At 45.3% G+C, this 12156-nt stretch overlaps 1 protein-coding gene across 1 annotated transcript; it reads left to right on the top strand.

The window, feature by feature from the left end:
* The first annotated feature begins 4784 nt into the window (after positions 1–4784).
* Positions 4785–8613, top strand: LOC124672228 (RNA-binding protein L-like). Its single transcript, XM_047208495.1, has 7 exons — positions 4785–5159; positions 5506–5965; positions 7424–7479; positions 7561–7691; positions 7782–7884; positions 7974–8168; positions 8336–8613. The coding sequence occupies exons 1-7, from the start codon at positions 4812–4814 to the stop codon at positions 8336–8338; spliced, it is 1296 nt and encodes a 431-aa protein (XP_047064451.1). The 5' UTR covers positions 4785–4811; the 3' UTR covers positions 8339–8613.
* The last annotated feature ends 3543 nt before the right edge of the window (positions 8614–12156 follow it).

Here is a 12156-nt window from a genome sequence, read left to right as displayed (position 1 = left end):
GGCTTTGTCAGCTTCTGCTCTAGCATTAACAGCATCTAATTCGGCCTTCTTACGAGCCTCTTCACTTTGCTCTAGTTTTTGAGCAAGTGCATTGGCACGCTCGTTAATAGCCGCCATTTTTCTGCCAAGAAAGACAAAACTTCGTTCAAATATCGACAATAACGAAGTAACAGAGTAATGGTAAAAGAAGAGAGCAGCAAGGCATCACCTTCAGTTTTGTTGGCATTATCACGATACCCAATGAATTGAGCACCGATGCGAATAAGCTCTTTGATCATGGGCTGTTAAGAAGAGAGAGAGACAAAGCAAGAAAATTTCGGTATGAGAGAAATATAATGGCATTCAGAAGCAAACAAAGGAAGTATAGACAGTGACAAAAGTATGGAGAACTTACATCATCCAAAAGAGGGTTAGAAGAGCTACTCAATTGGAGACTCGGCTCCGGAATTGCTTCAGTCCTTGCCCTTTTTGGCGAAGGGACAAGGGGGCTCGAAGGAGGAGTAGACACGCCGACATTTTGTTGAGGAGGCGAGGATTCCTCTCCTTCAACTCGCGGCTCTGAAATAACTAAGGTACGTGACGTACTCGTTCGAGCAGCCACGTCCAAAGTTGGTGTTTCTTCGTCATCATCACTGTAGAAAAAGAGGTGGCAGCATAAAAAGCAAGGCAAAGAAAATCCCTTGAACAGAAAAAAAAGGAAAAAAGACAGGGAACTCACGAACTGATGAGACTCTCGAGATATGGGTCATATGCTGCCTTTCGCGGTGAAGGAGCAACTTCTTCGGGTTGGCAGGTCCCGGAATCTTCGACATTACTCCTTTTCCTTTTGTTCTTTGGAGAAACGACGGGAGGAGGAGATTGTGCTGAGGTAGTACCTTCAGAGGCAGCATCCTTTTCAATAGATCCCGCAGATTTTCGAGAATCTACGGGTTCATTCACAAACGAGGGGGCCTCCTGGTTGTCATCGGCGACAACGGCCCTTTCCTCGACATCTCCACCTTCAGGAAGGGGAGGAAGAGAATCCATAGCAGGATGGTTACGCGAAATATAACGACAAAAGAAATATTAGAGAGATATCAAAACAATGAGATGCGAGGAAAAGTTCGGAACAAGATAAAAATTCGAGAAGACAAAATACCTTGGGGAGAGGATTGGTGGAGCTGTATGGTTCCACGCGGCAAGAGGAAGGAATAGGATCCCTCTTGCTTAGCGAGGAAATTCTTCGAATAAGCTTTTCCAAGTCCTTCACAGCAAGATCTTTCGACAACCTATTGGCGTCATTTTCACCAGCATACGTCCAAAGGGGATTTTTGCGAGCCTGAAGAGGCTGCACTCTAATCCGAAGAAAGTAGGCAGTGATTTAAACACCAGAAAGCTCTTTGCCTCGAGTATTTTGAAGCTCATGAATACGAGACATAAGCGCCTCTGTCGCCTTTCTCTCTTCTTCGGAAGCTTCAGCATCCCAGGAGCGGCGGCGTTGAATTTTGGCACTTCCATCAAAAGGGACTATGTTGTGCTCTACAGAGTTGGCACTTTCTTCGTGTATGTAGAGCCACCTTTTGCGCCATCCTTGGACAGAATCAGGAAATTTGACGCGAAGTAATCAACGTCAGTTCGGACACAAATAACAACACCACCTATGTTATAAGTGGCGTTGTGGGAGCCATTGCGGCGGAGGCAAAAAATGCGTTTCCAAAGAACCCAATTTGGAGTGATTCCAAGGAAGCATTCGCACAATGTGATGAAAATAGAAATATGAAGGATGGAATTGGGGGTCGGCTGGTGCGGCTGAATCCCATAGACAAAGAGAAGGCCGCGGAGGAAATCGTGAATTGGGGTAGAAAGGCCGCGGATGAGATGATCAACGAAACTAACCCGGTACTCCATTGGAGGGTTGGGGTAGCTTTCTTCGTTGGGAAGCGGATGGCGTCTTCTTTCTTCATCAAACCAAGCCTCTTCGGCATGTTGACGTCTTGGTTGGAGATTTTAGATCTCTCCCACTCAAGATCTTCGGCGGCCATCTTGGATTCAGAGTACTTGTGGCGAGTGAGTCGCGTGCGCGGTGGCATCAACGGCCTTTGGAAAAAGCAATGCTCGTGCGTGCGAGAAGATCACACGAGTTGGGCGCAAGGGAAGTTTTTGCGAGAGGAAACAGATGTGCGGCGCAAGCGAAGGAGTGGACCGAGGTTGAAGAAAGGTTTATATAGGCTTCGGGAGAAGTAATGAACCGTTGGATGAAGAAATCATGTGGTGGAAAAAGATCTAGTAGATAAGAGGGTAAAAAGGTATTTTTACTGAAGTGGAACAGCACAGGCGTTACCGTACGTGCGCCAGGAAAAGCGGAGGACGTGTGTCCCCCACTTGCACGACGTGTCAACGTGGTGGGAACAATGGACCCACAAGGCAGAAAAATCCCGACTATTAATAGAGCTGACATAAATTTGACAAAGGAAAGTATGTCGACAAGAAAAATAAAAGGAGAATGGCGACAGGAGAAGTTATTTAAATACTTCGGGAGCCTTTGGTCAGAAACAAGTTTTTGCCCAAATGCTCGGGGGCTACTTCGATAAAAGTAAAGTTTCGACTATGGCAATATAGAAATTGCGGGAGCCTACAACCAAGCACAAGTTCTTGGCTGTAGCCTCGGGGGCTACTCCCATCGGGAGCGCTGTTCGCGCACCCGAGAGATAAAAAAAAAAGAGAATATCGGGAAATAATGGCAATATAGCGACAAGGTGGACTAAAATGTTGAGCCTACAACCAAGCACAAGTTCTTGGCTGTAGCCTCGGGAGCTACTCCCATCGGGAACGGCTGTTCGCGTGCCCGATGAAATTTAAAAAGAAAAGGAAGAAAGATAGAAAAGCAAGAGAGTATATTTCGAGTTATAATTAACTCTACATATACTCCCATCGGGAGATTAATATAAGTCATATTTGACTCGATAAAATGTGCCATTCCAACAGCCGGAAAAGCACTCGACAATATATTCTCGGAACGCCAAAGTTGCGATCAATTTACGAATGCCGCAAATTTGCGAAGGTAAGACCCCGGATCCGTTCTGCTGGGCGTGGCATCGCCGAAGACTGCGCTCTGCTACTTTTATCCGTATCAACGGATACGAAGAAAAATCCTAACGGACGCGTTAGGTACTCGATAAATTTGGTCGGGACTCGACGGAATGGTAAGACCTTAAGCGGCACCTGTCGAAGTTTGCACCGGTATCCCGAGATCATGTCCGGGGACGTGATCTTGAAGTAGGTTTTTGCGGATTGCCACTAGAGCGAGTTAACTAGTACACGATCCATCAGATGAACTAGCCCCAACTACCAATATCCCTGTACAATATAGAAATTTGTATAAAGAAATATAGAAAAGTTTAAATTGTTGAATAAAAATAAACAGGTGGAGATTTTCCACGACTCTACGATTCAAGCAAAATCTCGGGGGCTCCGACATAGGCATCCCAAATGGGCCTGCCAAAGATAGTACCCGGGGTTTAATGAAGGCCCACTACCCGAAGAATAAGAAGGTTCGAGAGCCCAAGATATATTAAGGAAAGTAGAGTTGTAATAGGAAGTGTTGTTTGTAATCCGGCGGGATGAGTTAGAAACCGTCCCGGACTACGTAACTTGTACGAAACGAAACCCTCGGCTCCACCTCTTATATAAAGGGGGAGTCGAGGGACGAAGAGATCATCGAATCATTGTTCACAAACCCTAGTTTTCATAATCGTCGAGTACTTTTAGGCTGAAACCTTCGAGATCTACTTGCCCTCTACTTCTAACTAAACCCTAGCCTATAACCCGTAGGCATTGACAAGTTGATACCTTGTCAGGCGGCGCGGAAGGGCGGCGGAACCGTCACCGTTTGGCCCCAAAACAGCCGGCAGGTACGCGCCAGAGCCAACCCCGAGTACGATCCTGCTCTCCTGCACGGCGACAACGGAGCCGACGACGAGTACTGCGGCGCTGCGGCGGGACAGCGGCGGGTGGGTTTGGGGTGGTGGCGTCGCACTAGGGCAGCAAAAAAGGGAAAAAAGAAGCAAATCGAAGCGGTCAATTTCGCTGTCCCTGGCTTGCGGGACCGGGTAAGAAATGGAGGACGCTCGGCGCGTCCGCGCAGCGTTCGCGGCGACGCAAACCTGGCGCATATTTGGGCTAGGTTTGCGTCTCCGCGGACGGGCCGGTCACTTTGCGTCGCCCTGCTGGAGCAAATAATATCCTATTCCAATCAACTTATAACCTTTTATTTTTTATAAAATAGAGTTATCGTAGAAATTCCCGCTGCAACGCACGGGTATGCTTCTAGTTATAGTAAAAAAGAAAGGGAAATTTTGCTACAAGACACCGTTATTTTCTAGCATTTGCCGAAACACACCGCCCGATTATGTCTTTGCCAAGTACCATTATAATTTTGTGACACATTTGCCAGAACACACCATCAGCCTAAAAACGAAAAGTTTTGCACTTTTTCTTGTGATGACTGGTTTTGAAGACAAAGTGCAAAGCTTTCCTTTTTTAGTCAGGTGGTGTGTTCTGTCAAATGTACCACATAATTATAATGATACCTGGAAAAGATACAATCGAACGGTATGTTTCAGCAAACGCTAAAAAATAACGGTATCCTGTGGCAAATTTTACAAAAAAGAAAATATTCGGAAGAGATGGACAAGGACACCAGCTCGAGATGTGCAAGGGTAATAAGAGGATTTATTTCTGCACGGACAAATCTCAACCCTGAAATCCCCATCTCCTCTCCCGTCCCGTCTCCCCTGCCCCTCTCTCCATCTCTAGGGTTACGGTCTCTCGCCATGATGCAGCAGCCCCCGCCGTCGCAGCCGCAGCCCGGCATGCCTCCGCAGGGCGCGACCGGGCAGCCGCCGCACTGGGGCGCGATCCCGCCGCCGATGCCGCAGTACGGGCAGCCCCCGCCGCAGTACGCGCAGCCGCCGCCACCGCAGCAGCAGATGTGGGGCCAGCCGCCGCCACAGACGGCGCCCTACGGGCAGGTGCCTGCTCCGCAGCAGTACTATGCCGCGCCGCAGGCTCCTCCGGCCGCCCCCGCGTCGGCGGACGAGGTGAAGACGCTCTGGATCGGGGACCTGCAGTACTGGATGGACGAGAACTACATCTACGGCTGCTTCGCGGCCACCGGGGAGGTATGTGTCCCGATCTGGTACGAGATTTATTCTTCCGTCGCGCGTAATTTCGGTCGCGCTTGTCTCTGAACTAGTGGATGTGCGTGTCCCTGTTTCTAATGCGTCTAGCTGTAAGGTTTAGGTGATTGGTGATTTCGTTTTGTTGGTACAACTGCTAAGGAATCAAGCTCGAGGAAATTACTTTTACTCTGTGGCGATTCTTTTTTCTAACAAAAAAAACAAAGCTCTAGTTGATTTAGCTGTGATTACCTTCTCTAGCTAACGCCTGACGTTGATGTGGAGGTTCTGCAGACCATGTAACATATATGCAAAGTTGCTTAATATGGTCTTTGCGTGAACTTCGCAGGTTCAGGCTGTGAAGCTTATCCGTGACAAGCAAACTGGGCAACTTCAGGGTTATGGCTTTGTTGAGTTTGTGAGCCATGCAGCCGCTGAACGAGTTCTTACGACATTCAATGGACAAATGATGCCAAATGTCGAGATGGCATACAGGCTCAATTGGGCCAGCGCTGGTGAAAAGCGTGATGATACCCCAGATTATACAATTTTTGTTGGTGATCTGGCAGCAGATGTTACAGACTACATGTTACAGGAGACATTTAGGGTCCATTACCCTTCGGTGAAGGGCGCCAAAGTTGTGACTGATAAAATGACAATGCGCTCAAAGGGCTATGGATTTGTCAAGTTTGGTGATCCCGCAGAGCAAGCTCGCGCAATGACTGAAATGAATGGAATGCCTTGTTCTTCCAGACCTATGCGCATTGGTCCAGCAGCAAATAGAAAAACAACTGGTGTTCAGGAGAGAGGTAAATATTGTCAATGACATGTCCCTGCAATTGTTATTTGCTATCACATACATTAGTTGCTTCTTATTGGTATCTGATTACTATGCTTGTGGCTGTGGGTGCCTTTACCTTCTGTGATTTTTATCTTGCTGTTTTACTTGTTTGTGTCAGAACAAATTGATATCAAGTCTTAACCTTCTTATGAAAAAGGCAATCTTCATTATTGTAATTCCCCTTCGTGAATTTGGATCATTTAATGCAATAGAATTAGAACAATAGAAAACAGTACACTCATGAAACTCATGTTATCTGGAAGCAGGATGTCAACAGGCTCTCTTCATATAGGAACCCTGGAATTGACTTGAGCCGTGACATTTCTTGTGTAATGTGTGGCCTCATTTAGGTCAGTGTAAATCATTTATGTCCTAAATTTGAAATCCATTTCTGGTTCTTCTGTTTATGTCATTCTCCTGGTTACTGCAGGATCTATTGCATTTATATGTATATATCTTTGCAGCACATTTTATTTGTGTGTAATAAACTTTGGTCTGTTTTTTTACTGCTGACTTTATAGTGATTGAATCCCTTTTGCAAAGTGAATTTCATATATAACCAAACAACATGACCCTTTGTCAGTAATTCTTTGTTACCTTTTGGGTTTAATTTTTAATTGCGTTTTGCTAGTAATTTTTTATTTGTCTTCATTGCCATTTTCCAGTCACCATGTCATCTTTATCATTTGAACTTCATGTCTATGCTGCCTTGCAAACTTACTTTTTGCAGTATGACAGTTTTAGCTACATCTTTTCATTTCGCTTGTGATTTCAAATCTTAGACTTAAGCAGTTCACTATGTTCAATATTTTATGTTATAAACCTAGCCTGTTTTGATGTTTTATGCACATAGCACTTTAAGTAGGTTTATGCTTATCCTTGCTATGACTATATTTACTTATATTTTGATCTGTATTGACTTGTTGTCTTACTAGCAATATTTGGCTGCTTCATTGCATTTTTAATTTGGTAATGCAATTTGGCATCCATGTATAGTGTCTATTCGGCACACGTTCAGCCTGGCGCCTTTTGGCTTCATATTTACTTATTAAATATAATACTACCCTTAAGAAATGTTTCTTCTTGTTTGCCGAGCCAATTTGTTACTCTCAATTTGCTTCTGTGGTGCTTGCTATTCTTCTTGATGATATGATGTAAAATGTATTTGATCCGCTTGAATAATACTGTGTAGTGTATTTCAACCTAACCACTTCTTCTTGTTTGTTGAGACAATGTAGTTGCTCCCAGTTTCCTGCTACTGTTCTCATTGTATATGGTGTAAAATGTCTGGACCTGTTTGAATATCACTGTGTAGTGTATGTTACTATTTTGATGAAAACTCCTGCATGATATGCATTCATGTTTACCCTTTGATACTTTACAAGTCTTACATTGTATTTTCTTCACTTTTTGGTTTCATTTACAGTACCAAATACAAATACTCAAGGAGCTCAGTCCGACAATGATCCTAGCAATACCACCGTGCGTTCTTAGTTCTACTTTTCTGTACCATCTTAATTGATTTTCAGTTTTTTGTTGACTTCTTAGTCTGTTTGAGCTCAGATATTTGTTGGTGGCCTTGACCCCAACGTCAGTGAAGATGCCTTGAAACAAGTTTTTGCTCCTTATGGGGAAGTTGTCCATGTCAAGATTCCTGTTGGAAAGAGATGTGGTTTTGTCCAGTTTGCTAACAGGTTGATGTTATTTACTGATTCCTTATTTGTTCCCTTCTGCACATGTCTAAAATACTTTATTCTAAAATACTCTTCTCAATGCGTATTCAGGCCTTCTGCTGAGCAAGCTCTTCAAATGCTGCAAGGGACCTTGATTGGTGGGCAGAATGCGAGGCTTTCATGGGGACGAAGCCCTTCAAATAAACAGGCTCAGGTCAATTGTCGCATACTGAAAGTTCTTTCCTGTACATGTTGTTTATTCTATCTAAAGTAAGTAACATTTTTATCTTTAAATATCTTCAGCCGCAGCAGGAATCCAACCAGTGGGGGGCAGCTGCTGGTGCTGGTGGTTACTATGGTGGCTATGGACAAGGTTATGAGGCTTATGGTGGCGGTTATGCACAACCTCAAGACCCTAACATGTATGGTTATGGAGCTTATGCAGGGTACCCCAATCACCAGCAACCAGCAGCGGCGCAGCAGCCACCACAACAGCAGGTGAAGTTCCTAGATTGATCTTAGTGCATATCTAGCTCTAGAGAGTTGCAAATTCAACACTGAATTCTATTTCAGCATGATTCCAACATGTCAATAGCAGTGATAACCATGACTTTTGCTGACTAATCTAAAGCTGTGCCGTGTTTTTGTCATTTTTTTTTTTGCAGTGATGCCTGTTGGGTTGTGGAGACACACCGGAACCCATTTCAAGGCACTGTCAAGCTATATCAAGCCCTTGTCAATAGAGAAAGACGGTACCTAGACTCCAGATTTTGATTGCCCCTGGGCAAGGTTTATTCTCGCTGTATTATGAACTGTTCCATCGTGATTCTGCAGATATGCACCGGAAAACATGCTTTGTTACCCCATCTCCTGATTTCTGTTACTTATTATTGTGATCTGCTGTTGAATTATGCTATAATATTGTACTGGCTATTTCCTGTTCCTTTTTTGTTACTTTTGTATTGGATTATCTTTCATTAGACAACCCAGTTTGTTTGAGTTCCAGTCCGTGCTCCTTTGTATTTGGTTCCTCGCCTGGTTTGGTTAACACCTTGGCTCAGGTATCGTTAAGTGAAAAAAGCCCTCTCGGACAAAACTTGTTTGGGTAATAAAGGAATAGTATTTATGAAAGAGGCAAAAGAATTGTCCATTCTTATTATAACGGCAATGAAAGAAAATCTCATTCTGATCTGGAGCGGTTATTTGTACTGGCTAGCGGATTAACAGGCTTATATGGATTACCTGACCTCGATTTCTTCATTCCCGTCCTTCCAATTCCTAATCTATACCATAAACCAAAGCCTTTTTTGCCCAAGGTTTTCTCCTACGTAACAGAGAACTGACCGCAATCGGCCATACAAGATTACAAGGAGCGATTATCACACGTTGGCCTATGCCAAACAAGGAGCAACACACGTCAACAAGGAGCATAGCACAGAGCATCTCCAGCCGCGACCACCAAACGTGCCGGATCGAGTGTTTAGGAAACGTGTTTTCTTCGTGTCGCGTTTGGAGAACGTCGCTCCCTAGCCACGTCCCTTAAACGCGCCCCAAACATTAAAATAATGCATCAGTTTTTTATTTTATTTCAATAGAGAGAAGAAATTTGTAGGTACGGTGAAGACTTCGAAAAATATAAAATAATTTTTAAAGTAGTGCAACATAAACAAATTACATATAAAAACTTCAAAAATAATGAACTAATTTTTTAAACTACTTCTTCCTTGATGGGCCCGCCTCGTCGTCCTCACGGTGGCGCTTCCTACTCGTCACTTCTTCCGAAGAGTCGGTGTCGTTTGACTCGTCAGAGGAAATTGTGTTCTCCTCGTCGTCCTCCTCAGCCTCTTCAACCTCTTTCTCTTTCTCCTCCTCCTCCTCCTCCTCCTCCTCCTCCTCCTCATGGCCGTCGTCGGCCTCCCAATCCTCCTCTTGGCTGTCCATCGGCGGGGTACTAGAGCTGCTAGGCGTTGCAACTCTGTCCCACCAATGGCGCCATCCCGGCGGCTTTCCCTCGTTGTCGGTGTCCGATGGCAAAGAGAGGTTGCTCATGATGAGAGAGTATGGTGAGAGAGGAGAGGAGAGATGAATGGCGCCGACCGGTTGTAGATCGGAAAGCGCATATGTAGGGGTCTTATTGAGCGCGGATGAATGTCGGCGCAGATATCGAAGAGAGCTGCGGTTGCTCTTGCGCGGAATTCGCGCTCCATTCCGGTGGTTCGTGCATCGATCGACGCGATTGCCACTGCGAAGGTTCCCCTTCCCGGCAACTGCACCGTCTCTAGGTAGGCGACGGTTGAGCGTCCATTCGTGAGTCACTGACGCGTCGATCCCGCGTCTCCTCCCCTCGCCTCTCGTTGTGTCCGGCGTGTCCGGAGCGTCCCCTGTAGACTGGGGACGGGCTCGGGGCGCCGAACACCGTATTGGGCCGCGCTGGACGTAAAGACCTTTGGGGCGCGCAGCTGGAAACGAAAAAATGTCCGGCGCGCCCCAAATTCCTTTAGGGACTGCTTTGGGGGACGCGGCTGACTGCTTTGGTCGCATGTGCGTTCCTACTACAAGACCATGCGACCAATGTAAGTCGTCGCCGGGAAGATGCCCGTACCATAGTAATGCCACCGATAGCCAAAACCATTCGATGCGACGCAACAACTGGCAAGGACGTAGACAAGGAGAGATGAGCAGGAGTTGCGCCCCCTATGCTTGTGATTTTCTTAAGAAAAATAAGCACTTAGCGCATCATATATTAATGAAAAGAAAAATAAATTTGTTGGTTTTTGATACGTCTCAAACGTATCTATAATTTCTTATGTTCCATGCTAGTTTTATGACAATACTCACATGTTTTGTATACACTTTACATCATTTTGATGCATTTTCCGGTACTAACCTATTAACAAGATGCCGAAGCGCCAGTTCTTGTTTTCTGCTGTTTTTGGTTTCAGAAATCCTACACAGGAAATATTCTCGGAATTGGACGAAACAAAAGCCCACGGTCTTATTTTCCACGGAGCCTTCCAGAACACCGAAGAGGAGACGAAGAGGGACCACGAGGCGGCCACACCATAGGGGGCCGCGGCCCCACCCCTGGCCGCGCCGCCATATGTGGTGGGCCCCTCGGGTGTCCCCCGACTCTGCCCCTTCGCCTATTTATTCCTTCCGTCGCGAAAACCCTAGTACCGAGAGCCACGATACGAGAAAAGTTCCAGAGACGCCGCCGCCGTCAACCCTATCTCGGGGATTCTGAAGATCGCCTCCGGCACCCTGCCGGAGAGGGGAATCATCACCGGAGGGCTCTACATCACCATGCCCGCCTCCGGATTGATGCGTGAGTAGTTCATCCTTGGACTATGGGTCCATAGCGGTAGCTAGATGGTTGTCTTCTCCTCTTGTGCTATCATGTTTAGATCTTGTGAGCTGCCTATCATGATCAAGATCATCTATTTGTAATGCTACATGTTGTGTTTGTTGGGATCCGATGAATATGGAATACTATGTCAAGTTGATTATTGATCTATCATATATGTTATTTATGTTCTTGCATGCTCTCCGTTGCTAGTAGAGGCTCTGGCCAAGTTGATACTTGTGACTCCAAGAGGGAGTATTTATGCTCGATAGTGGGTTCATGCCTCCATTGAATGCAGGACGGTGATAAAAGTTCTAAGGTTGTGGATGTCTTTGTTGCCACTAGGGATAAAACATCAATGCTTTGTCTAAGGATATTTGTATTATTTACATTACGCACGGTACTTAATGCAATTGTACGTTGTTTGCAACTTAATGCTTGGAAGGGTGCGGATGCTAACCCGAAGGTGGACTTTTAGGCATAGATGCATGCTTGGATAGCGGTCTATGTTCTTTGTCGTAATGCCCTAAGTAAATCTCATAGTAGTCATCATGATATGTATATGCCTCTCTATTTGTCAATTGCCCAACTGTAATTTGTTCACCCAACATGCTATTTATCTTATTGGAGAGACAACACTAGTGAACTGTGGACCCTGATGACCCACAAGTATAGGGGGTGTATCGTAGTATCTTCGATAAGTAAGAATGTCGATCCCAACGAGGAGCAGAAGGTGTTGACAAGCAGTTTCGATGAAGGATTCACTGTAAATGCTTACAGACAAGTATTCGGGGGTTTTGATGTAACAGATGAATAAAGTACGAGTAAGTAAAATGCGAGAGAAATAATTGCAGCGAGTGGCCCAATCTTTTTTAGCACAAAGTACAAGCCGGTTTGTTTACTTATAATGACCAAACGTTCTCGAGGACACATGGGATTTTAGTCTAGTGCTTTCGCTACATACAGGAGTGGCCCAATCTTTTTTAGCACAAAGTATAAAACGGTTTGTTTACTTATAATGACCAAACGTTCTCGAGGACACATGGGATTTTAAGTCTAGTGCTTTCGCTACATACGGATGATTAATCTTCATTGTTTTGATAAGTGTTGTGTGGGTGAACCTATGCTAATGTACCGCCCTTC

The sequence above is a fragment of the Lolium rigidum genome, chromosome 7 (genome assembly GCF_022539505.1).
Source record: "Lolium rigidum isolate FL_2022 chromosome 7, APGP_CSIRO_Lrig_0.1, whole genome shotgun sequence".
Classification (NCBI taxonomy): Eukaryota; Viridiplantae; Streptophyta; class Magnoliopsida; order Poales; family Poaceae; genus Lolium; species Lolium rigidum.
The sequence above is the reverse complement of the archived record's forward strand: the minus strand, read 5'-3'. Positions and strand labels throughout refer to the sequence as shown.

Bases quoted from the DNA above. Each gene is read 5' to 3' on its own strand.
- LOC124672228 (XM_047208495.1), top strand. From the start codon at position 4,812: ATGATGCAGCAGCCCCCGCCGTCGCAGCCGCAGCCCGGCATGCCTCCG. The intron at 7,480-7,560 runs GTGCGTTCTTAG...GTTTGAGCTCAG, and splicing joins ATGATCCTAGCAATACCACC to ATATTTGTTGGTGGCCTTGA. The intron at 7,692-7,781 runs GTTGATGTTATT...ATGCGTATTCAG, and splicing joins TTTGTCCAGTTTGCTAACAG to GCCTTCTGCTGAGCAAGCTC.